Source organism: Spea bombifrons, chromosome 5 (assembly GCF_027358695.1).
Source record: "Spea bombifrons isolate aSpeBom1 chromosome 5, aSpeBom1.2.pri, whole genome shotgun sequence".
Taxonomy (NCBI): domain Eukaryota; kingdom Metazoa; phylum Chordata; class Amphibia; order Anura; family Pelobatidae; genus Spea; species Spea bombifrons.
Window position 1 is genome coordinate 52,344,362 of NC_071091.1, and position 27,297 is coordinate 52,371,658.

Here is a 27,297-nt window from a genome sequence, read left to right on the forward strand (position 1 = left end):
GGTAGACATATTGTATATTTGAGCAAATACTGTAGCTTTTGTAGATGAATATGAAGATTTTTCAAATAAAAGTGAGAAAAAATGATTCCGTTAAGAAGAATGGTCTAAAATTCCTACTTCAAGTTGTGGAGGTCTGATCTGCAGCTACCTGAAGGTTACTGCTGCCAAAGGAGGTTGGACCAGTTATTACACCCAAGGGTTCACTTACTTTTCCACCAGCACTGTGAATGTTTAATGGATGTCTTGCATAAAGACATGAAAACATAAAACATGGATTTTATCTATGATCATAGACCAGCGCAGTCCTAAAAGTATTAATAATGATCAATTCCTTATTTTGATCACTTATGCAACCTGGAAGTTTGCTTGCATTTATATACTAGCCATGTGAAACTTCTGATGATTAATCCACCAATGCAATTTTAAATCAGCTTATTTCTTGAAAATACTTTATTAAATTTATTGTTCTCTAATAAAAGTTACATTTTATTCTCAGATCTAGTTTGTGCCCTCAGCACTCAATACCTTTTGATGACTTCATCTTCTTACAGCACACAAAGACAGCAGATGCAGTCACTAGCACCGAAACCACTATTAGTGAAATACAAATTATAACCTGGAAATCTAAAAGACAAAACAAAAATAGTTACAAAAACCCCCCAAAACAGAAGCATAAAATGACCAGGTATTTACCAATAATGTCAGGTAAAAAAAAGCCAATAACTATTAATGTATTTTACAAAAGAAAAAAAACTTGACTAAAAATTCTGAAACACTGTAGAGTTGCATTTTATATAACACCTCCTTCACGCAGAGATGTACCGTATTTGCTCGATTATAAGACGACCCTGATTATAAGACGACCCCCCAAAATCTGAATATTAACTTAGGAAAAAAAGAAAAAGCCTGAATATAAGACGACCCCAAAGGAAAAAAGTTTTACCAGTAAATGTTAATTCATGTAAACTATTTTTTTTAATAAAAGCTATGATTGAGAAAAATATTTTTTTTGTTTTTATTTCTTGTATTTTCCAACCTCTCCCCCAGTTACGCACATCTGCCCCCAGGCTTGCCACTCCAATATGGCACTGTGGCCCATGATATGCCTTTTAACCCTCTATATGCCACTGTGCCCCATGGTATGCCTTTTGACCCCCTATGTGCCACTCTGCCTCCAGAAATGCCTTATACCCCTATATCCCATTCTGGCATTTAGGGGGTTAAAATGCATATTATGGGGCAGAGTGGCATATAGGGAGGTATAAGGCATTTCAGGAGGCAGAGTGGCATTAAGGGAGTTAAAAGGCATTGCATAGAGCACTCTGCCTCCAGAAATGCCTTATACCCCTATATGCCACTCTGCCATTTAGGGGGTTAAAAGGCATATTATGGGGCAGAGTTACATATAGGGAGGTATAAGGCATTTCAGGAGGCAGAGTGCTCTATTAAATGCCCCCTTAACGCCACTCCAGAAATGCCCTATGCCCCCATTTAACACACACACACCCTATACCCCCATTTAACTAACTAACACACACACACACACACACACACACACACACACACACACACACACACACACTCTCTCTCCCCCCCTCTCTCACCCCCCTTCCCCCGCTCTCCCCTCTCTCTTACCGGTGCTTCCAGCCGGGGCAGCAGGTTGACGTCGCCTTCTGCTGCAGCCGGAAGGAGGTGTGGCTAGCAGCGGGGGTTTGTATGCGTCCGTCGCGTATACTTTCCCCGGCTGTCAGAGATCAGAGTTCCCCGCACCGGTGCGGCATCGGTGCGGGGAACTCTGATCTCTGACAGTCGGGGAAGGTCTATGCGACGGACGCAGACAACCCCCGCTGCTAGCCACACCTCCTTCCGGCTGCAGCGGACGTTGTCTACGCGGATCGCGTAGACGTCAACCCGCTGGCCCGGCAACACAGCAGGAAGCACCGGTAAGTGTGTGTATGATGGGGAGGGGGGGGAGACAGGAGGATCCAGGTCCCCTGCAGCGGTGCGGGGGATCTGGATCTTAGTCTCCTAATCAGACCTCTATTTGAGGTCTGATTAGAAGACGACCCCGATTAGAAGACGAGGGGTATTTTTCAGAGCATTTGCTCTGAAAAAACCTCGTCTTATAATCGAGCAAATACGGTATTTATAAAAATAGTTTAAACTAGATACAGTGATGCTTTAGATGTAGGCAGGTCACATCATGGTGGATTATCTATTAGGCATACTAGGTACTTGGCTAGGGCACCCCAAGCTCTGGGAGGCCCCTAATGCTTTCATGATAATGGATAATTGATCATTTCAGCCCCACCGTTCAAGATACTGTACCTAGGAAGCCAGTGCTCAGTGCAGTCATATAGAGCCGTACTAGAGCATCAGCTCCTGCCATGTGAAATGAGAAAAGCCACTTATCGGTAAGTGACGAAATTTACTTTGTATGTGCAGTTGGATAAGCACACATAGCTAGGGCCCCTTGAGAGTCTCAATCCAACACTCAAGAAGAATTGTATGTTTTATTAATCTATCTCTAGCTAGAGATCCACGTGTGTTTTTAGAAAACATCTATCTGATGCACATTCAACTAAATTGAACTTGCTAAACTTCTAATTTAACTTGGAACAATTAAGAAAAGGCATTCACTTCTATTGAGACCACCCTTACTAAAGTTACTAATGGCCTCACTGCTAAATAAAAGGGACACTGCTTTATGCCAATACTACTGGACCTTTCTGCTGCTTTTGACACTGTAAACCACCCTCTTTCAAACTCTTCATGATCTTGGTCTCTGTGACTCTCTCTCCTGCTTCATATCCTACCTTTTTGATCATACCTTCCATGTCATCCTCCCCAGTAACTTCCCTTTCCCCTCTCAGTCGGGGTACACCAAGGCTCAGTTCTAGGACTCCTTCTGCTGTGCCTATACACTACCTCATTTTGCAAACAAATATCAACCTTTGGCTTTTAATACCACTTGTATGTTGATTGCATCCAGATCTACCTATTCTTTCCCTGTCTCTCGTCCATCCTTCCTCCCTCTTAGATTGTGTAACTAACCGCCTGTCACGCCTACCATTGACCAGAGCACTCACTGCAGAAGTTCTTCTCCCAGTAGAGGCATACCAGAGCATACCCCTAGTAACGCTCCCCAGGTTTTCGATGATGCCAACAGTGAGGAGGCGAACAAAAATTGCAAGTGGATAAGCCGAGAGCCAAAAACCAGAGCGTAGGGTCAGACGGGCCAGAGGTCATACACAGGACGGGTACTCAGATGAGCAATAGGTCAAATACCAGAGCGGATAGTCACACGGTCTGGGTCATACACTGGATGAAGCAAAGAAAGCCAAATCGTAGGACAAAGGAAGGTCGGTAACACGAAATATCACTTCAAAATAGGCAACGCTTAGAAGACCACACCAGGGTACTGAGACAGGGACTTCTGGACTTTTAAATCTGGCGTCGGCAGACGCAACGTGCCAATGCTGACGTCACACGTGTCCCCTTCCCAGCCGAAACACAAGAACACGCCAGCTGCTGCTATAAACTAGCGGCAGTGGCGCATGTGCAGCAGGGGGAGTGTTCCGACGTGACCGGCGCTACCACTTTCCCCCGACATGAGGTAAGGGTAGTGGGGCACCAGGAGTGGGTGACACCGCCTTGCCTCTGTCTCTAACTGGATGTCTGCACAATTCCCAAAACTCAATCTCTCCAAAACTGAACTACTTCCCTCCTTCCAACGCTAATATGCACTCAACCATTTCCCTCAATGTCAATGGTGCAATCATCTCCACAACCTCTCATGCTTGCTGCCTTGTTGTCACCCTTGACTCTGACCTCTCATTCCCCCCATTCATCCAGTCTGTCTCAAAAATCTGCCGTCTCCATCTTAAAAAAATAGCTCACATTTGTCCCTTCCTGACACACATGCCACTACGGCTCTTTTTCATGACCTCGTTATCTCCCGCCTTGAGTATTGTAACCTTGTCTTAGCTGGTCTCCCTCATAACTGTCTTGCCCCTCAACAATGCACCATGAACGCGGCTACTAGACTTTTCTTCCTCACTCATAGATTTAACAGCACCTCTCCCCTCTGTCAGTCTCTTCACTGGCTGTCTGTGCGCTTCGGGATATATTTTTAAAATCCTGACTCCCATCCTGTTCCCATACTTACATCTCATTACTCAATCTCCAAATACAATCAAACCTGGTCTCGCTCTGCTCCTCTGATGATCACCATCTGTCCTCTGTTCTGATTTCTAATTCTCATGCACACTTGCAAGATTTCTTAAGGGCTGCCCCTATCCTCTGGAATGCCTACTCCCAGGCTATTTGTCTTTGCCCCTGCATTCGATTCCTTCAAAAAATCCATCAACATCCACTTCTTTAGGGATGCTTAGAAACTTATGAGTTGATGCCCTTCCTCCCAACTTCCTTAGCCCACTTATCCTAGTCCTGCTCCTGCCTTCGGACAGTATACTAATGTGCATGGTCCATCCATAACAGCTTCACTTTTACCTCTTGTGTAAAACACCTTAACTCCCGCTGGATTGTAAGATCGTTTAAGCAGGGCTCATCTTATCCCTCGTTTATGTAAGTCAAATTGTTATATACTACTTGTTATGTCCTGTTTACCTATTGGACAACACTGCGAAATATGATGGCGCCATATAAAACAATAAATAATAACAATTATACATTTTGATGATAGACTTGCCTCATAAAGGGAAAGCCTGGTCAACGCAGGCTTAAAGGGTGAAATAATGAAACTTGTTACTTGTCTCTCCAGTGCTATAAAAGACATATTAAACCCATATTTTGTAGCAACATGTGACACCTACTTTGAAATACATCGAAGGAACGGTTACACACAGCATCTGATTGGTTACTGCCAGGCACTATCTCTTCAAGTCCAAGGCCAGTACAGCTGCAAGAGAAAGATGCAACAATATTATAGAATATTTCTGTGTTGGAAGCAACATGCTTATACCCAAATGCTCAAACATGCCACAACACCTTTTAATATATTATTCACACATAATCCTCACATAAAGCACCAAACCTGCATCTTCTGGGTTTCCAGTCAACTAAAAATAAAATTCTACATAAAATACAAATGACTTACTTTGTCCATGGTTCACATTTTTCTTTGGATGAAGAAGAGTTGGAGAAATACCCAACAGGACATGCTATGCATACAGTGTCTTGGTTTTTTTGAACTTGAGGGAGAAAAAGAGAAATGTATATGTTGCGATGAAGATGGAAGCAACACCTGGGATTAGTATAAAACTATTCTAAATTTGTATACTTTCAGAATACAAAATAACATCAGTTTACCAAAAATCTGTATTAATTGCACTAACATCACGATACGTTTGGTACGTGGTTGACATAAAGCATAGCCTACATTTAGTTGACTAATTGTTAATTCAACAAATAAAGTAACTAAAGGTTATGAGCTCGAGCAAGGCCCTCCTTAACTAAAGTTGTTATGTACTATTCTGTAGGTGAACTTGTTATGTACTATTCGTTATATTCTGTTTAGTTCTTGCACAGCACTGTGGAATATGATGGTGCTTTATAAACCAATACATAAATAATAGTAAAGGTTGAGAGAACACCAACCCCCAGTTCAGGGAAGTTATCAGTAGCATCAGTTAGACGGGTTTATTCACTACTTCCAACTCCCATTTACACTTGACTTGCACTGAACTTGAAAGTAAAGAACAGCTTAAAATGAAAAAACAAATAAATATCAGTAACTAAAATTCAGTCACAAATACATATGTAAGTGTGATTAATGTTTTAGATACCTTGTTCACCTATTATTTATAGCACATTAAGTGAAGCATAACTCACCGATTTACATAGCACCATCGTATTCCACAGTGCTGTTCATGGTGTCAATTTAAAAACAAGGCAAAGTAAAGTAATACATTCCTATAACTTAATCGTAATTCACTGTTTCCAGTTTCTAGACATGCTTACCTGCTTGGAGGCCATGTAGTCAGTCATCCACATGCTAACCAAAGCAAGACTTGTTTATCCTCAAGGTTCTGAACAAGTCTCAATGCTTTACTTGTTTCAGAGCTGCACAATGTATTTGTTCCTGTTAACTTTTTGCTTTCCTAAAACTTAGCCACCTACCCGGACTGGACTGCTGTACTGACTTTACTTCTTGTCTGACCTTCTTCCAAACCAACTTTGGATTTTACTGCTTGTGGCCCTACACCAGTGTTCTGCGTACTACACTTGGGTTCCACTGGTGGTGAACCTTCACTACCCTTACAGTAGATTTCCTCTGAATTGGTTTTTACTTTTTTCAATTAGAAAAACATGTACACATTCTCACCTGGAAACCTTACTCCAAAGCCAGGAGGACACTCTGTATTTTCCATACAAATATCATAACCAGTGTGTAAGTGGTATCCTTCCTTACATACACATTCCCGGGGTGACGTCCGGTTTCCATGATAAAGCACCTCTAATCCTTTCCCTATCAAAGAAATACATTTTCAGTGTTGTCCCAACATGCAAACAAATCAGCACTGAGTGTGCACGAGTCATGCATTAGGAACACTTTAAGGGCCAGTGTATTGTCCCCAGCAGGAGATATGTTCAATTTAGAAGGGTAGGCAACTGCATAGTGGGGGGTTCTGCAGAAACTCACCATGCATTTGCAAGGGAGAGAAATGATAATAAAGAGACACTCAGCAATCATTTCTTCCAAAGTGGCCATTACGGCTAGAGTGTCCCTATATGATAATATTTATACCCTCTACATTAAAAACAGGTATCTGCATACATTTTTTGTGGAATCCTTTACATTAAATGGACTGGTGACACAAAGGGACATCAGGCTACTCAAAAGCCTTTTCTATTGCAATGTTGAACAATGAGGTTATCTTTAGCTATTTGAATTCAGCCAAAATGTTCTACCTCTTTTGGTCACTAGAGCTAAAGTTGAATTTTCTTTGATGGATGTTCTCAAAACAGGTTTTTTATATCAGGCAAACTACGAGTGTACTTGGATCCATTTGGATACATATAACAATAATATATTAACTAAATGAATCTAGTAAGTCAATACAGAAATATTTAATTTAAGTTAATTTAATCTTTGCTGGAAGATCGTACATTTATAAAAAAAAAACTTAAAAAAAAAAAGTAAAACAAGATACACTCAAAGCAAAGCGTTCACATGGAAATTTTTAGATCTGCATTCTAATTCTCTTAAGTAATGTCACATTCGAACGTCGGTCACAGAGGAGCCAAACTGCAAGTAATTTCTGGGCTCCTTGGAGAGTTATAATATGTGAGAATGTCTATTTAAAGAGTGGTTTAAGGCCAAAAAGTAAATGGAACCAGGATTATCTTTCCATGTGGGCTACTGTAGTAGTCATGGGAGAACTTGGCCTGGTTTTGTTTTGTAATCTAATTTTTTTTGTTAGGGGAACTCATCTATACTGCAAGACATATTGGAGGTTATGTATAAAAATGATTTAGGTACATCACTTGAAAAACAGATTTCACTACCATAGCCTAACCAATGAAGTTGACCTGCCTGTATCTAGAGAGGTATCAGAAGAATTTTAACTATTTCAGAGTAGAAGCACATGCTGGGTCAGTCATTAAAATATTCATCAGCCAAACACTTACCATCATCGCAACGTACATGTAGCTGGCATCTTATATCATCATTCCAGTGAGAAGTGTATTCATTCAGGCCACAGATTCTACAATCCGTGTCTGTGTTGGAAGTGCATCTGGACATCATGTGTTCTCCTATTTATATAAATAAAACAGCATGTTTAAAACATATTATATATCTCGTTTTTATCTATTGGCAGACAAAACTGCTAGATGTTTAAATAGGTGAATCTTTATGGTTTCAAAGCATATTTATGGGAAATCCTTTTTAGTTCCTAGAATTTTTTTTGCATATCTTATCCTTAAAGGGACAGTTTAATGTCACAGGAGTCTATTCAATAATAGAGTTGTCAGCTGACCTCGGCAGTGCCAAGTTCCTGCCAAACGCCATCAAACATGGCAACTACAGATGTAAAAATGAACTTGTGGGTGCCGAGAAGCAGTGGAAGAATTACACTAAAGACCCAACTTGGGGAGTTGTTCAGTTAACAAGAATAAACTCAGTATTCTCCTCTTGAACAGGGTCCTTTCATTACACATTGAAAAAGAAGACAAACCAGGTTGAATCACCATTTACTGGCATAATAAAAGAAGGAATAATGGCAATTGTGACAAATTCTCTAATGACATGAAATCTCTCAATAACAAAATGACTCGCAAGCAATGATTTACATACAAATATTAATATGGAGTGAACCAAACTATATTGATTGTGAACAAACATGCATGCCTAAAACAGCTAGAGAGTCAAAAACTGACTTCCTTGGATTAAATGATTTCTAGTTACTTAGAAGGTTTCAGTTGGCATGAAATCAGATATGTTTAGTTACTGTACTGAAGTGTTTCCAAAGGTTTTGTGTAGAGCTAAATGTGTATTGCATAATATTAGCAAGTGGTCTTTCATTGTCAAGACTATCCTCGTGGGTATTAAAATCCCTTTGTGTAATTGAGTGTGTATCTGTTTTAATTTTTATTTAAAATTTTTACATTGTATACCTTGTTAAAAGGAATCTCCAGTGTCCCATACAGCCCCATCGATGAAGAATGCATATCAAAGTACTTTGAAAGTAGTCTGCACCCTCTGTTGGCGGTGTTTTCGCACCAGTTTTGATTGCCTGGAGCAGCCAATGACTGGCAGGAAAGTGTCCCCATTAAAATCAATGTAAGCACTTTCCATGCATATGTTCAGCAGACCTTGCTAGTCCTTCTGGAACTCTTGTGTAAACCAGTAGTGCAGCAGGCCAGCAGTGAGTATAGTGCTTGTGTGCACTGGTAAACAGGAGATGTGTTCTACCAAAAGCACCTCCTGCAATCCAAAAGGCTGGGATTGGGAAAAAGAGGGCAAATGCATGGGGAAGAGACGGGGGTCCTAATGAATCCCTCTATGCATTTACATTAGGGGAAAAGTGATAATTTGAAGGGGATACTTAGCTATCATATGCATTAAAGAACAAAGTTTAAAAAACGCCTATGAAAGAGACGAGCAACATGAGTCAGCTCTACCCTTACTCTAGCAAAAAGACAGAGAGAAAAAAGGGAGAGGGAGAAACACATGATGTCATTAAAATTATCATAATTATAACTGGCTTGTTCGATTAAAGTGCCCAGTGACCACCTTTCATGCTGTGAAGGCTAGAGCTTGTATAGAATGTAGAATACACGACAGACATCTGGAGAACAACATCATGTCCCAGAACTCAGATTTTCCCAGTCACATAGGAAGTTACAGTTGGCATAAAACCCATTACGCTCAGTGTTTACTTTATTCAAGCATTTCCTGAAAAAGGTTTTGGAGGAATTTTGTAAGCAGAGCACTTAGTGTGCAATACCAATCTTTATTATGTATTTCCATACACAAGAAATTTTCACAAAACCATGATCTACAAGGAGGGCTATAACAAGGCTACAGGTTGTTAAAGAGTTAGGAGCTGGGGGAAAAGATATTATAGGTTAATTATCCAAGAATCATTTGCTGGGCAAGGGCCAATCCTAGACTAAATGGCATCCCAGGCAAGAATATACTTTGGTGCTCCCACTTTTTTCATATTTTAGATAGAATATAGACCATATTTTTGCCTTGCTGTAGCTTTTAGGGTTGTAGGACCCAATAAGGCAATTTTGGTCCTAGTCATGTGTTCTAAGGTCGGCCAATTCGGACCTGACTCCCAAGAAAAAATATAAGCCACTGCCTGGCACTCCCTAAATTCAGCTGCGTGGGATGACTGTTGCTAATACCAAACCTGAGTTGGGCGCTCCGTATTTGGAGCCTGAGTTAAAAATAGGATGCTCCTACCCATGCAAGCAGTTAAATAGTGAATTATCTATAAGAATATTTTTTATTATTTGGCAAGCTCACATTTTGTAGTTTTTATAGTTAGATTTAGATGACAGCCTTATAAACAGCTTACACTTTAGGGAAACCCATAAACAGCTTACATTACTTGATGAAATGGTAGAAATGTAAAAAAATGTTCTCCATTCCAAAAAGCAACTCGTAAAAACTTCATTAGCCCTTGGGGACTAAAACTCCCATCACCCTTTCATCATTCTGGCTAGCGCTCCTCAGAATGTTTTTTTTATTACGAAAATACACATACTTTTGTATTAAAGAAGTGTGTTTGTGTCCTTCATTTTTTTATTGGGTGGTTACCATTGGAGTGGCACCTGTGATGTTGGTTAATGGTTCCTATTTTTTTTTTTTTACCTAACACCATAGACTGATCACTGCCTATAAGCAGTGATTATATTTTGGTTTCATTTTGTTCTCAAGATAAGATGCTAATCAGCCAAAAGATAAGAACAATGACTAATTTGTACTTTCTCAGCTTTTTGATCGGAAAGCTATTAAAGATAAGGCCTTTAATATTTACCAACACACATGCATGAAGCAATGAGTGAAATAACAGTTTTTTTCTGTTACCTGCTCTGTTTGTAGATGACTGCTTCCTCTATTATAGACTGGGGCATGTACCTGTAATACACACCACCATATACACTAATATCACATTATCATACACATACAACACTCACACACACGCACTGGCTAACAGTATAAATATATATAATACACACTCACTATACACACATACACACTCCATCTGGCACTACAATACAACAGACATGGCACAATACATCTTTTTTTTCCAAAAATACAAAAAAGTTAAATATATGCGTGGCACAATTATTGGCACCCCTATGAATTCATACAAGGAAAAGATCTGAACTATATTCCCATTGATATTTTATTTTATTACATCTGGATGACTAGGAACAGAAAATTGTTCAACCATGATTTCCAAATCATAGGCCAAATTCCCATAGTCATTCATCACAATTGATAAGAGCAAAGAATATAGCTGTGATGACCGACAAGAAGTTGTCGAGCTTCACAAAATGCGAAGTGGCTATGAGAAAATAGTAAAAGCATTGAAAAAGCCAATTTCCACCATCAGGGTAATAATTGAGAATGCCCAGTCAACTGGAAATGTTATGAATCAAACTGGAATAGGATGTGTATTAGGGCTGCAACAACGAATCGATAATAATCGATTATGAAAATCGTTTTCAACTATTTTCATTATCGATTAGTTGAATCGATTTTTATCGATTTATAAAACGAGTTTTTTTCAGAGCAAATGCTCTGAAAAACTCCCCTCCTTCTATAATCCGACCTCAAATGGAGATCAAATTATAACACTAGAATCCAGATCCCCCGCAGCGCTGCAGGAGACCTGGATTATCCTCTGTCAGCCGGTGGGGGTCTGTGCAAAATGCGCAGACATCCTTCGCTTCTCCCTGAGTCCCCTTCACTTCCGCTTCTCCCCTCCACTTCCGCTGGGGCTTTTATTACTGAACGCCAGCGTCACGTGACTTTCCGGACCGGTGCACCATCATGGAAGCCCCAATTGAAGTGAAGGGGAGAAGCAGCTGTCTACGCGCATTGCACAGACCCCCACCGGCTGCCAGACAGGGTTTAGGTCCCCTGTAGTGCTGCAGGGGATTTGGATTTTAGTGCACGATGTGCGCAACCTCCGCTACTTCCCTACTTTATCGTTTGTAAAAGATAGGGTGATGCCCCGACAATACACTAGGTGGCATCTGGATAATACACAAGTATAGGTGGATCCCGGATAATTACACAAGTAATGTGACAAGCAATAAATCTGCTTGAAATAATTTATCTCACCAGTTTAACTACATAGTTCAGCCCTTGCAGCAGGAGTAATTTACTTTATTAGCATAATGGTAAAGAGAAATGTTCTTATCAGACCTGCAACTCATGGTTACATGTATTAATCTCACAGATAAGTAAAGTACGAAATCTCCAACAAAGTAAAACACTGATGAGTATCACTGGCTGAAAGACAGTCTATAATTTGTGGCTTCTACAGTGAAGAAACCAGTTTATTTCTGGTGAGACTTCCAGTTACTCAACTGTTCAGTCCCAGACATATTGGAAAATGTCTAGCTGGAAATATGTTTTCTTACGGTGAATACCTATTACAGTGAGGGAACTGAAAATTTCCATTTACCATTCACACTCTTCTTAGAAATGCATGTTTGCAGATTTAACCTCTGGGGGGTCAACCATATATGCGATAAATGGTTGGCAAACTTGACCTGGATGGACAACCATGTATCCCATGTTCTGTGTGACCTGTTATTCTCTATGAAAGGTGTTCAACTATGAAGCCACAGCTTTTAAAAATATTTTTGTACAATACTTTGTGGGTGCTACTCTTTCACAGCTTGTAAAGCATGTTATGTTTGTGCTTAAACATATTTCAAGCTCCTTAACCCCTTAAGGACCGGGCTCATTTTTCGTTTTCTACCCTGTGGGACCGAGGCTGTTTTGACACTTTTGTGGTGCTTGTGTTCAGGTGTAATTTTCTCCTCACCCATTTAGTGTACCCACATAAGTTATATATTGTTTTTTTCAGGACAAGATGGGCTTTCTTCAGATACCATTATTTTGATCGTATCATCTTATTTACTATAAAAAAAAATAAAAAAAACATGGTGAAAAATTGAAAAAAAAGACATTTTATGACTTTTATTTGAAAAATCTTTTACTCACCTAAAAAAGCAAGTAAAAAAACTAGCTAAATAGATTCTACTACTTGTCCTGAGTTTAGAGATACCCAATGTTTTTATGTTTTTTTGCTGTTTTTTGTACGTTATAGGGCAATAAGTACAAGCAGCGTTTTATGATTTCCAAATCTTTTTTAACAAATCTGGTCAGTCTGCCTACATCTCCTCTTTGGAACATCTTTGAAGCCGGTTAACTCAATTTAACCCATTCAAACCATATATTTTTGAAAACTAGACACCCCAGGGTATTCCAAATGCTGTTATTTTAACCCTTTCCATGCACCAATTATACAACTACACTTTGTCAAACTTTGTAATAGTAATTTTTTTTATTTTTTTTTCCACACAAATTGTACTTTAGTTATAGATATACAGGTTCTGGTATATGTCACTGTCAAACAACACCCCAATATGTGTTCAGCAACATCTCCTGAGTACAGCGATACCCCACATGCATGGGTTTGTCAGATTGTTTGGCTGGTAAAAGGCTACTTTTGGGGCATGCGTAATTCAGGTGGTCATTTGGTCATTCTGCCTCCATCTCCTCTTTGGAATATCTTTGAAGCCGGTTAACTCAATTTAACCCATTCAAACCATATATTTTGGAAAACTAGACACCCCAGGGTATTCCGAATGCTGTTATTTTAACCCTTTCCATGCACCAATTATAGAACTACACTTTGTCAAACTTTGTAATAGTAATTTTTTCACACAAATTGTACTTTAGTTATAGATATACAGGTTCTGGTATATGTCACTGTCAAACAACCCCCCAATATGTGTTCAGGAACATCTCCTGAGTGCAGTGATACCCCACATGCATGGGTTTGTCGGGTTGTTTCAGATTTAAAATGCCACATTTGGGAAGTGCGCTTTTTTTCTCCATTTTGGTCAGTCTGTACCTATGCCCTATCTGTGAGCTAGGCCACTCCAATTTACCCCATCAGCCATTTTTTTATATATTAGACACCCCTTGGGTATTTGAAGTGCTTTTATTTTAACTCTTTGAGATTTTTGAGAAATTTTAGCACTTGCTCAAAATAATAAACTTTATTTTTTTATTTTTTAATACTTTTTTTATATTTTTTTTACACATTTTGCTGGTACTGGATGGTTCATCTAGTGACATCACTGCATAATTATTTTTAAATGTTAGCACATTTTTTTTTTTTTTTTCCATTTTTTTTTTGAATATTTTACTAATCACATAGTGATTAGAAAGCTGGGCTCCATTGACTTGCATGGTTGAATGCAGTGCCTGTATTCAACCAGCAAGTGGAGCCAGTTCTCTAGAGGGTCTGGAGACCATCTAGCAAAATTTTTCTTGTTTGTTTTTTTTACAGAGCGGCGGCCATCTTACTTGATGGCGAAGATCACCGGCAGCGGCGGCTGTGACCGCTCTCCGGAGCGGTCACAGCCCACCTAAAGGTAAGTGTTTGGTGTCGCTGGATGCCTCCTGATCGAGGCATTCCAGCGACACCATTTAAGTTTAGGAGGCGATCGTTGATCTTTTAAAACGGGCGTCCGCCGCCATACAATGTATGGCGGCTGTTGACGCCCCGGGGAGGGGCCAGACATGGCCCCCGATGCCGATCTCGGCCTTGCTGAATGCCTCGACATCGAGGCATTGCAGCAAGGCCGTTTAAGCGAAGAAAGTGATCCTTGATCACTTTCTAAGCTTATTTAACTTTTTGACGGTTCAGGACCGTCAAAGGTCATTTAGTGACCTTCTTGTCATGACGGTCCTGAACCGGCAAAGGTCGCGAAGGGGTTAATGTTTCAATCGTTTGGTCAGTCCTATGGAAAGGCTTTGTTAGTACCACAACCCTAGACTACATGGAGTTTATTCTCTGAATTGCTTTGACGAGAACATGTTTTTGTCAGATTAAGAGCCAATTATCACCAATGCCTTGCCTTTTTCATTTAGTCCCTTTACCTCCAATGTGATTGTGAAAGAAAACACATTTCTAAAGCTACTTGCTCTGCCAATGTGACATGGCAACATTGAAGCTCCAAACTCCTTGGGTTTAATTCAGCAACCCATCTAAAATCTAGAGTTTTGCAGAAAATGAAAGTCATAAATAAATGGTAAAAAAAAAATACAATAGCTAACTCATCAAAATGATAGATATTTTAACAATGTATGCTGTTTACAAAACCTTAATCACTACAAGAGCAAAGAAAACTGGTAATTAATAGTTGCATGTTGTTGCCACAGCAGAAGCTCCTTAAACCAAATGTGGTAGAGCTATTGTTTGCAGTTGTTTCTCTTTTCAGTGGAATTAATATATTTGTTTATGCTTTTACAGCTAATTATGTGTATCATCCAATATTAAGGTCACAAAAAAATGTAATTACACTTATGTGGTAATATGTATGTCTATGTTACTCCAAATTTAGTGGCATTTAACTAATTAAAGTATAACGTCCACAGTTTTTTATATAGCAATGTCTATTATGTAGGCTTTTTAACTTGAAGGGGAAGAGCAGGAAAACTTAGTTTTCTTAGTTCCTTTTTTCCCCCCTGTGGTTAACATGTTCTACATACAGTGCTCACCATAGTTACTTGTGAATTCTAGAATGTATAGGTAGAAATATATCGATTTTTTGTGCTAACACTGTGTACACCCAATTGTATCAACTAGGAGTAAGTTTTAGACAGGTCATTGAATCAATCCCTTTGTTTTCAGAAAATGATATAATCTAATAAAAAGGCCAAAACAAGTAATTACCTGGTTGACATTTACTGCAGCAGCGTCCTTTATGTTCATACTGAGTTTCTGGGTCACATGTGTAGTTATGATCGTGTAGAATGCCCTGCAAATGAACAGATCAAACCCATTACAACCACCTTTCCATAATAAATTGACAGTAACACAGTATATTAATTTAAAAGGATTTGTACATTTCAAAACATCATAAGATTATACATTTTTATCTAGATCCCTAGCTTCTAACTGAGGTAGGCAAAGTTTTAAATAGCAATCAGGTTATGGATGAAATGTCTCATCATTTTTTAGAGTCCACTTTGCCTCTGTTCCTTTTAGTATTTCACTTCTCTTTCTTTTATTATTATTATTTTGTTGGTAAGATTCAGTTAATTTAATTGAACTAAACCTTAATGTATTGGGTGCATAGATACTTTGGTTTACAATGGAAGAGACAACATCTCTATTATCTCTGTACCCAATGCATTTTTTTAAGTTCCAAGTGAAAATATGAATACAATCATAGTTTTCTAAAACTCAAGTTACAGAAAGTCATCTACTAAATTGATCATTTGTGCATATGAAACGACAACTTAAGTGGTAACAGGTCATGGTGTAGTCTCTCGGAAGAGTGGACACTGCATCTGCAGTCCATCTGAACTCGTGGGAACTGAGTTTATCCATATTCTGCTAAAAACCAGGTCCACAATGATGTCAGTGTTCCACTTAGGGGAGTATTCACTTTTGTTGCCAAGGTTTAGACATTAATGGCTGTGTGTTGAGTTATTTTACACTGTTATACAGGCTGTACACTCACTACGTTACATTGTAGCAGAGTGTCATTTCTTCAGTGTTGTCACATGAAAAGATATAATAAATTATTTACAAAAATGTGAGGGGTGTGCTCACTTTTGTGAGATACTGTATGTATATATATATATATATATGTATGTATGTATATATATATATATATATACAGTAAGAAAATGGGCCATTATTGTGCCAATGTGGGAGGCCATGTAATAGCGGGGAAGAAAATTTATTAGCTTGTCCAACTGTGCTGTGTCAATTAAATAACTACTGTAATGGGTGGTGGGGATCAGAACTTAGAATCTTAATTCCAAGAATACGATAGCTAAAATCGATCTGTATTGTGAGACTGTGAACCCCAAGGAGTTGATTGGCATGTCATCTGAGTACAGCTGCTATGCAGATCATACATATGGGTCCCTGGGATGGAGCAATTGGAAATGCCATGCCGGGTTTTCCAGGAGGCAAGAAATCTGCAGGATCCGGTCCGGGATTCCTATGAGGCCGGCATCAGGCAAAGGTGCTGGGCATTAAAAACCCCTGGAGCTTGATACTCAGTGAGACTGTTGGGGGAAGAGGAAGTTCCCTGCGCTCCCAGGGCAAGGAGAGGCCCTGAATAAGAAGACCATCCCTGAGCCAAGTGAGGCATCACCTGCCTGGACATTTTGTGTGCTGTCCAGGTTTTCCAGAGCCTGGCGTAGCTGGGTCTGGCTGGGATGTTGAGGTAGTGGGTGATTAGGCTGGTCAGTCTGGACCAGCATAGTTTAGTTAGAGGGAGCTAGGTTTTCTTTATGATTTGGTTTTTGGGGTTTGAGCAGTTCAAAATAAAGCGCTGTTTTGTTACAAGCTGGTGTTCCTGACTCTGATTGCCCTAGAGGACTGTGCTTAGGACCCCTAAATGTGACATGTATGTCCCTCATGCTACAGGTTTTGTCACAGTATGTGAAGTTGAGCATTCCAATAAATTAATGACATTGCTTAAATGTAAAAAATGCAAATATTGTAATGATAACCACTACTTAATCCATCTAAAATAACTTACATACCACCCAACAGTACTGTTTTGATGGGACAGTCTCAATTGTCAGGACATCATAATAGTCTTTATGATTAACGCTTCAGAACAAATAGCAAAATAATGTGGCTTATTGTAAATGAAATGTAATTTTTATTCAATATATATATTTAGATCCTAAAACAAAGCGTAAAAAGATAACACAGAAAGAAGTAAACCACAGTGCAGAAAAACACCAGTCACAGCACCTCAAACTTTCCAAAATAAAGAAGCAGAGGCTCAGCACTCAAATTGTAAGTTGAGTTTATTTCACACAGGCAACGTTTCGACACACAGGTCTTTCTCAAGTCTTAGAAACGTAAGTGCACACGCTAAAATATTTATGCAAAACAAGTAATTAAGAGGTCGGACACACCCGATCCTACATAACAATTTAAAGTGACACTCGATCATCCCCTTGTTTAGGTCTAGACACCTGTTCAATAACACAAAATTTAAGGTCCGTCAATTTATGTGTCTAGGTGTCTAGACCTAAACGAGGGGGTGATCGAGTTAATATTCTTAAACAACGTGAAGCATGGTGGATTGATGAATTGGATACATTATTTCCAAATGGACTCAATAGGAAATTAGATTTAATGCCATTTTTGCGAGCTTACAGCCATACCATCCTGAATACACCCGATCTTCTCTGACCTCGGGAGCTAAGCAAGGTCGGGCCTGGTCAGTAGCTGGATGGGAGACTACTTGGGAATACCAGGTGTTGTAGGCCTTTAATTATTTTGGAAAAAGATATTTTTACATAATGACATTCGTATGTATATTTATTAATTTAAGCATTATCCTTTATCTATTTTAGATTCTGTTTATTTCACTTTATATATAGACTGGTCAGTTTGCACTGTCACTTTAAATTGTTATGTACGGTCGGGTGTGTCCGACCTCTTAATTACTTGTTTTGCATAAATATTTGAGTGTGTGCACTTATGTTTCTAAGGCTTGAGAAAGACCTGTGTGTCGAAACATTGCCTGTGTGAAATAAACTCACCATTTGAGTGCTGAGCCTCTGATTTTATTTTGGATTTATTGAAGGACTTGGTGGTACCTTGGCTCGTGCACCATCTCACTACTGAGTTCTGTATTCCAACCTTTGTTTCTGTGTAGCACCTCAAACTAGTGACCATGGATGTACAGAAAATACTATTTCTACACTGATTACTTAATATCCAGTTAAGATGCCTGCTATCAAAAAAGAAAAAGACAAACCAGTGAATAATACAATAAGGAGCCAACAGGCATGTAAACCCTACTAGGGCATTAACCATGGTTCCAAAAAGCAATTCCTTAAATTTGAAAGTAAACAGCAAATGGTATAATTGGGTAACTATATATATAAATATATATATATATATATATATATATATATATATATATATATATATATACCGTATTGGCCCGAATATAGACCGCACCTTTTTTGTGGCCTATATTCGGGGTCTAGCACAGGGATGTGCGTTTCGTGTTGGCCGAAGCCCGGGACATTCATTTATCCCTGCTGCGGGGGTAATCAGCAGGGTTAGGATCCAGATCCCCCGCAGCGCTGCAGGGGACCTGGATCCTCCTCTCCGGCAGCCGTGGACGTCTTTGCGATGCGCTTAGAGAACCTCTGCTGCCGGCACTTCTGCTGGGGCTTCTATAGTGGAGAAATTTACAAAAATTAAACTGAATCATTCCCCAGAAGTAGTACTACTCCACCTAAATTGGCCTCATCTAAATAGAGCACAGAAATATTTAATAATAAATTATTTGGCTTTCAAGATCGTGATTGCAAGAGGTTGGAAATCTACAAGTACTCCACGATGGTCTGCCATCAAAAACCAGATAATGTTTCAATTAAAAATGGAAAAAGCTCTCAGTAGATCATTAGGACCCCTTTCTACTAGATATATTATGTGGGAAATATGGCTCAGAGAATTTCAGAATCATATGGTATCCTGAGCGTTATGAGACTAAATATAGATACATAAAGTTGGCAATAAGGGCCCTCTCCTCCCCTGCGACTCCTTCAGACTCAATGTCTATTGTTTTTGTCGTAATTTGTTGTTTTTACGTTTTGTTTTGTACCAAGCTGCCTTTGAATGTACAATTAATACAGTACCATCATATTATCAAGGCAGCATATTTGTAGCTATATTATCTAATAAATTTAAACATTCTCAACATACACTCGAGGAGAAAGATTGATTTTGGTATTCTTGTACTAAAAGCATCTTTAAATGTATTCAGTAATTTTTCTAGTTCTTTTAACTAGGAAGAAGCTCAGTGTCCCAAAACTCTATTTTTGTCTATTTTTGTAAAATGTCTAACATCTTCATTGTGATTTGTTTGTCTGTGGAGTACATATGTTCTGCACATGTCCTTTCTGGCATCCACAGTAATTGTAGTTACCAGCAGCATTCTCAGGCAATGCTTTTGCTTTGTGGTAAATGTACTAACCAATGATAAAAAAAAGCCTTCAGGCCACTGGGAAATATATCTTCAGGATCCTTATTCTTATCCAGGATTTATGTATTAAATCAAGATTCTACGATATGTGCTGTTTCTCAAATAGTGCCAAATACCGTACTTTTAGTGCTGTATGCTGACACTTATACTAGGCAATTACCACAGGTTTAGTAAATAACATTCATAATCAAACCAAGTGTCCAGTTTTGACTGGGATGACTTTTATGCACTGTCCTATGGACCCCCCCGTCTTTGTGTGTATATACCGGTATGTATATATATATATATATATTGAATCCTCCATTGACTTGAATGGTCCCATTTTTGAGTATGGACTTTTTTTAATCCTCTGGAATTTTTTTTAGTTTTTGATTTGGGGCGATAGGTGATCAACACTTAAGTAAGAAAAATTATTTCCCAAACAGGTTGCACCCTTTGGCTGTCAATGGGATTGGTCAGTGATTTTACTGCCGACCTACCTGGAAGGACCTTGTCTTCTCTAGCTGGGAAATTTAGCGGTAAGGTTGAAGGTAGAGATTTTGCATTTGTTTTATAATTCCAACTAATAGTTTAACGAATCGGCAAGATTCTTGCTTGTTTTCAACATACATCAACTCAGTTGAGTGTATTGTATAGAAATCGGGAGTGATTGTTTTGTATGTACAAACACGATTTGGCTTTAGTGAATTTGTCAGTTGGACTTTATTTTCTGGTATGAAATCACAAATGAATGAATTTAAGCCTTTTCAATCATTTATATTGGCTTGTTAGGTGCAAGCCCTACCCATTCCACCCACACAATGTGCAGCAGGTTTAAGAACCATAATAATCAAATATAACACTACAAGATTAGATAAGCCTCTTTGATCACTAGTAAGTGAAGTCATTGAACTTTTGGAAAAAAAAATACAACATAAAAGTAAACAGAATTGCTGGGAAATCACCTGCCTACAACATTCACAGTACATTCCAAGAGTACAACACGAAATGAGAGTAAAAGTGAAAAATGTAAAAAAACAAGCTCCCTTTCTGGTTTATATGTATACCATGAGTACCTACTATGAGTACATACTATGAGTCCACTTCCTCATTGCTGGTGGTGAGAGAGCCCGCTCTCTGATGATAAAACTACTGCTTTGGTTTGTATTCGCCACTTTTGGTGTGCTCACCCACCTATACTTATGTTATAACTTCACTATAATACTTTATGCATAGACTACTGGAAATGGGTAAAAGAGGCCTGGGCGTAGATTGAAGTTTTATTTTATTTTTTGGGGAAAAGTAGTGCTTTTGTAACTTCTACTTAACCCTAACCCTAAGTAAATATAAGCTCATCTAGCTCATTATCAGTAAGAATTAGAGAAGCAGAGAATAGAGAGAAGAAAGGCAATGCCTTCAAGCATTATCTGATGGTATTAATGCAAATGATTGGCTGTAAAACCGATCACATGCACAGAAGAGAGGGGTATCTGCTGTATGATGTCATGCGGCGGTGCCCCTGCAATTTCGGCAACGTGGGAGCAATTTTAACCAATAACATACCAGATTTGTGATGGGTCCTGTAGGACAATCTTTTCATGACGTATCTGGTACACCATTGCTTTTGAAGATGTCAATGCATAATGAAAGCTGAGTGATTCCTTTTAGATTTTCATAGTGTCACTTTTGCAAATCCATGGGGGCATTCTAAATAATGATTTGAAGAGTGTGTATGTTAAGTGTAAAGTATAATCACTGTTATAGGTAATGAAAAGCAGGTACCCTGTATAATCAGGTGATGAGCAGGTGCAGCCAGAGTATTTATTATTATTATCTTTTATTTACGTAGCGACTACAATTTACGCAGCGATTCTTACAATATATATATATATTCAAGGGGTATGACAAGACTAGAACTGACAGACTAAAACAAACCAATACATTAGGTAGAGAGGGCCCTGCCCTCTATCTTGAGGGAATGAGGTGAGGAGAAACATAAGGTACAGAGAAAGAGGTAAGAGGTAGTGTGGGGGTTGTATAGGTGACAGGGAAGTTCTATCAACTAAGATGGTATGCTTCTCTGAAGAAGTGGGTTTAGTGGTTTTTCGTAAATGTTGGGAAGGAGGGTGAAAGCTGAAGGTTCGGTGGAAGTAGGTTCCAGAGGTATGGGGCAGCACGAGTGAAGTCTTGTAGATGGGAAAAGGAAGGGGTTATGAGTGAGGAGGAATGCCTTGGCCCATGGGAAGAACGTAAAGATAGAGTAGTGGAGTATTTTTTATGAGGGCAGAAATGTATGGAGGAGCAGTGTTATGGAGGGACTTATATGTTAGTACATGGATTTTAAATTTAATTCTTAGGATGTTTCTAAGGAGCAAGAGGCTGCATCTGGCAGGGGACCGAATGTGAGTGATGATAGAAAAATGTACACAGAAGGCCCGGCTTGGCCATCTGGCACACTAGGCAAATTCCAGGTGGGCCGCTGCCCAACAGCACAAACTTTAGGTGCTGCAGCGTGTGGCCAGATATGCCATGCATGCAGAAGAAAATATTGTGTGGCTGTGCCTATCCAGTCCGGCCTTGGTACGCATTATCTAGGGAAAGATATCTATATAACATACATATTCAGAACAAATGAAGCTATTTGTAGACACCTAGTTGACAACAAACTGTACATAATATCACATTTAAAAAAAACATTTTTGCCCTAAAATTGTACACGAAAATGAATAGTGAAAACGATGGAAATGAAATAATTTTTCTTAACAGCTCCCACCCCTTTAGTAACATATTGTACATATCTGAAGCTCGCATCGGTGACAGTACATAATAGACCTCGCTTAAGCACACATAGGAAGGCGAAACACACGCGAAACACACGCTGGGGTTAAATAGGGAGGAACAAGAAAGGTGTCTAGTTCTTTCTGAGTAAATACTAAAAACTAAAGTACAAATTATGCACCAACAGAAAAGCAAAAAAAAATGAATGTAAACAAATAGGCCATACATGGGCAAAAGGCATAGGAGTCAGCCAAGCACACAAGACAGCCAAGCAAACCAAAATCAAAAGATGCCATAAACCCGAGAAAAGTACATATATACCCGAGAAAAGTACATATAATACATAAAATATGGCTTCTATATTTCGTGTCAGTGGTAATTATTTTAGTGAGCCAACTAGCCTGGCCTAATGGAATAAAGTTCATTAGACATCTTTAACACCAAAGGATAAATCTTAAAAACATTATGGCTTTTCCTTTCAAAAACTCTAATGTACACCAGTGTTCTTTGTACTGTTTGTCCCATCTGAGTTATATTACAAAACAGAAAATCTATAATGTCAGGGTATTGCCATATACAGTGACATGGGGGTTGAAGTTACTTAAAATGCACAAAATTTGACATTCTCTGACAGTAAAGAATGTATTAATCATAGTCAGAACAGAGATGCTATCAATCTCAGCACTCAACAGGCCAAACATCCACACCTAAACCTTGAAATTTGTAAATTATTGTGTCAGGGAGTCTACATACACACAACTGCAGAAACACACACTGTATAACATAATATTTAGACATGGTATCTATACCCTATTCATATTTTACTTGCTTTTTAAGCTTTGAATAACGCACCATTGATTTAAGGAGAAATAAGTGCTTTTTGTTTACTTAACTATAAGACTCCAAAGTTTATTCAACACAACTCAACACAAGGTTGACTATTTTTCATCTCTAATTCTTATAAATGACTTTCAATATGCAAAGAGCAATGAAAAAAGAAACACAAGAATAAAAGTATAGGTCTATGAGGACATTACGGGTCAGGTCTTAAAAGAGATTCTAGTGCAAAGTTTAGAAACTGGACTTATCACCATACCAACCAATGGAGTGCTTCTGCAGTCTGTGCCATTCTGCTGGTTGCTATGGTGATAAGACTATCTTTTTCCATCACTGAACCCAAATCACCTTTTACTAATAACCCTTAATGAGTCTTGAATGTTAAGTCAAGGATTTATTATCTCTGAGAGTAAGTAACATGGACCACCTATTTTCAAGGCCCAAGTAAATATCAAGTGATTCACCATAAAAATATTGGACAATAAAAAAGGTATTATCACAAGATACTTATGCCATCTGTTATTTGATATTGACACCACTGGACTAATACGGCTACAACCTCTACTCTACTATATATATATATATATATATATATATATACAACTTGTAGGCTGCAATGAGGGAGGTCCTCTGATATTTCTTAAAGTATTGGGGGAAAAGAGATTTAATAGTAGACTTGTGCATTTGGATTGGTACAAATTCTAATTAAAAACGAGATTTGGCAATTTTGATATTAAAATAAATCAGGACTGACCCCCAAAGAAAAAAATGAAAATGAGGCAAATTTTCATTGGCATTTTATTCATTTTTGATTCTCTCACACTAATGGACTAAAAACGAAAAGAAAAAGTCTACAAAATAAGGTATTTTTTATGACAATTGATAAGAAAATTTGACATAGTTGCATTAGATGACTTACTTTGCATTTCTCAATGTATTTCTAAGGCACTTGGAAACATTGGTTGTGCTCTGAGCAAAATAAAATTTGAATTTATAACAATAATCTGTGGCAATGTAATCCTGTTACAGTAAATAAAGGGTGGGTACCGTAATGTCTCTGGTATAGTACACACATTTATAAAATACGCATGTGTCCTAAGACATTTTACAGTAATTCCAATAGAGAAAGGCAGTATACAATGCCTATATGTTGAGAGGAGTCCACGCTGAGATTCTAGCATTAACACAACCAAACATTATTGTTTATATGTTTGTGTATTTTAGCAAATAATATATATAGCAAAAATATTCACATATAATTAATTTAATGATACTTTATGGGAAATGTATTTTATTTAATGCAGAAGAAATGTCTGGTTGATTTTTCTATTGACACAAATGAAGTCAATGATCAAAGATAAATATCCAAAGATACTTATGGTCCTCAAACTGTGGATTTGTATCTCTATGGGGAACGTTTTTGCCAACAGAACACAGTTTAAGTACATATCTAGCACAGATAAGAAAGAAACATTCAACCTACAGGACAGGGAAGAATCTGAAGATAATGTGCGAAAGAGAACTATTTGCCTTTTCATTTTTAGATTTACAGTTAATTTTTCTACAAGCAAGGTAACTAAAGAGGGTTTTTTTAATTACCGTATTATTATTATTATCATCATCATCATTATCTGCCCAGAGACTAAAATTTACAATTAATAAAAATGTATTTTTCTATGTTTTGATTTAAATAATTTCCTTTTCCAAAACATATGATTTAAAACAACCTGATTAGGGTTTATTTTGATCATCATGCAAAAAAAGGTATATGAAAAAAATATGAAAATACAATGTCTATATTTTTAAAAGAAAAATTATCTGCACCTTCATTAATCGTACTGTCCAGAATGCCAAGCAAAAAACCTTAGCAGATCTGTCATTTTATTGTTTCCTTTGTAAGTTTAATTAAATAACATGGACACTTTCAAAACAACTTTTATTGTTGTAACCTATCTACCTAGCATCAAATATAAAAGAGGCAACATTTTGTATTATTAATGCAAATGGTAGCTGAGTGTTGCATTTTAATTGCCAATTCTGTCTATGTATTTGTTCTCTTTCCCTGTGCTTGAGTTATTTACATTGCAGGATAAGAATTTTTTTTTTTATTTTTTTTTTTTATAGAAACACTGTGCAGGCGAGGGACTGGCATGCTGAGAGAATGTTTTGGATACATGGTAGTTCAACTGATTTATCATTTGATATTCTTGGATTTACCTCGACTTTTTATGCTGCCAGTAAACATCCTCAGCAACTAAAATCTTTATTTTATTATAAATATATATATATATATATATATATATATATATATATATATATATATATAAATATATATATATATTTATATATATATATATATATATATACACACACACACACACACACACACACACACACCGGTGTGTGTGTGTACATTGTGTTGCTGTCCCTTTCCCTATACTTCACACTATTCAAAAGTATACTTCACACCATTGTACATAATAAAACAGATTTGGCTTATAGTCTAGTGTTATCTGAATATCAAATCTTAAAGAGACCTTTCACGTTGACAGTTCCATTCATTTCACTGGTTACGTACTCCACCCTCAGTAAGGCTGAATATAGGTCATAGTGGCAGGGAAACGGGAACATGTGTCGTCCAAGCAGGAAAAAACATCTGCCCTGGTTACTTGGATTGCTTCCCACTTCTAACATGTTTTGTACTGTTTGCGTAGTATTCTCGCCCACTCACTTCTTTAAAGGTATATTCATGTTTAAAAATTAAACTATTGTTTTGGAATCATTTCTGAATTCTCTTTTTTTCTTGCGCCCTACAAAGGCATTGACATTTTTGAGTTCTCTCTGTTGTTGTTCTTAAAAGGAGGACATGTTACCTTGGAGCTTATGTTCCTGAGTTCCCACACCAAATACAACCTTACAATACCATACAAGTTTGTCAGAAATTAAAGGGAGCCTAAAGGAGGCAGCAAATTCAGTTCTTCTAATGTTGCTTGCCTATCTGAACCTTTCCAAGCATACTATTTTACAGGGCCAACTTTAAGCAGGAGTGAGTAGAGTTCCTACCAGAGACCTCCATACTGAAGAAGGTCCCACAGTTCCTCTCTTGGAGTTTCGGTGACGCACATAAACTGACATAAAGAGTCTCAGACCTGCAGAGACTACAATTCCAAAAACTATTCATATTAACAGATAACTGAATCGTGATCCCCTACCACTGTTAATGTTAAAGAGTAAGTCACAGGGTAAAATGTCAGTGGACGCCTATAGATACAGGAACAATATTGGATTTTTTTCCAGGGAATGTGCACCCTTTAACTAAAACGTTTTTTTTTTTCAAATGAGATTTAATAAAAAAATCAAATACAAAGATTTTTTTGAGTGAGAAACAAGAGTTAAAAGTTAATCCTCTTTTCCTCCTTTGTTCATAAACATTTATAGAAGAACACAAGGGCCCAAGGACCTGTTAACACATGATCCCATGGTTCTAGGAATAATGTCAACTACATCAACATTATATAAAGCACTTGAGGTGGTCCGAAACGTCGGCCGTGCTGATTTAAATAAATTGGTGTTAAACGCACTTTACTACAAAGACCCGGGAGTGCCCATTTTTCTTTGGTTACATATATCTGGCTATTTTTGGAGCACCCGGGCAAATAAAAGCCTGTGTATACTAACAGTATTTTTGAGTGTGCAGACGCTCCCTTTGGTTTGTGTGTATATATATATATATATATATATATATATATATTTACTCACAAAGTCCATTGCACACCATTCCAAATATTCCAAGCCTGGTGCTAGTAACCAGCAGTTTCCATACAAAGCACTCTCAAAGCATAGTCGGCACTCTAGGTCTTTAAGTTAACAACTTCTCTTTATTCAAACAAAGTCAAGTCGACGTTTCAGTCATGGCTGACTTTCATCATG

General features: G+C 38.1%; 1 protein-coding gene and 1 pseudogene across 1 annotated transcript in view; one reads left to right on the forward strand and one right to left on the reverse strand.

The window, feature by feature from the left end:
- TNFRSF11A (TNF receptor superfamily member 11a) overlaps positions 1 to 27,297 on the reverse strand; it is a 33,159-nt gene that overhangs the window by 3,698 nt on the left and 2,164 nt on the right. Inside the window, exons 2-7 of the mRNA XM_053467578.1 lie at positions 15,468 to 15,552; positions 7,654 to 7,779; positions 6,347 to 6,490; positions 5,120 to 5,213; positions 4,836 to 4,921; positions 526 to 624 (exon numbers count right to left, since the gene is read on the reverse strand). Coding sequence (XP_053323553.1) covers positions 526 to 624; positions 4,836 to 4,921; positions 5,120 to 5,213; positions 6,347 to 6,490; positions 7,654 to 7,779; positions 15,468 to 15,552 — 634 coding nt within the window. The remainder of the gene's footprint in view (positions 1 to 525; positions 625 to 4,835; positions 4,922 to 5,119; positions 5,214 to 6,346; positions 6,491 to 7,653; positions 7,780 to 15,467; positions 15,553 to 27,297) is intronic.
- Positions 17,922 to 18,040, forward strand: LOC128498159 (uncharacterized; annotated as a pseudogene).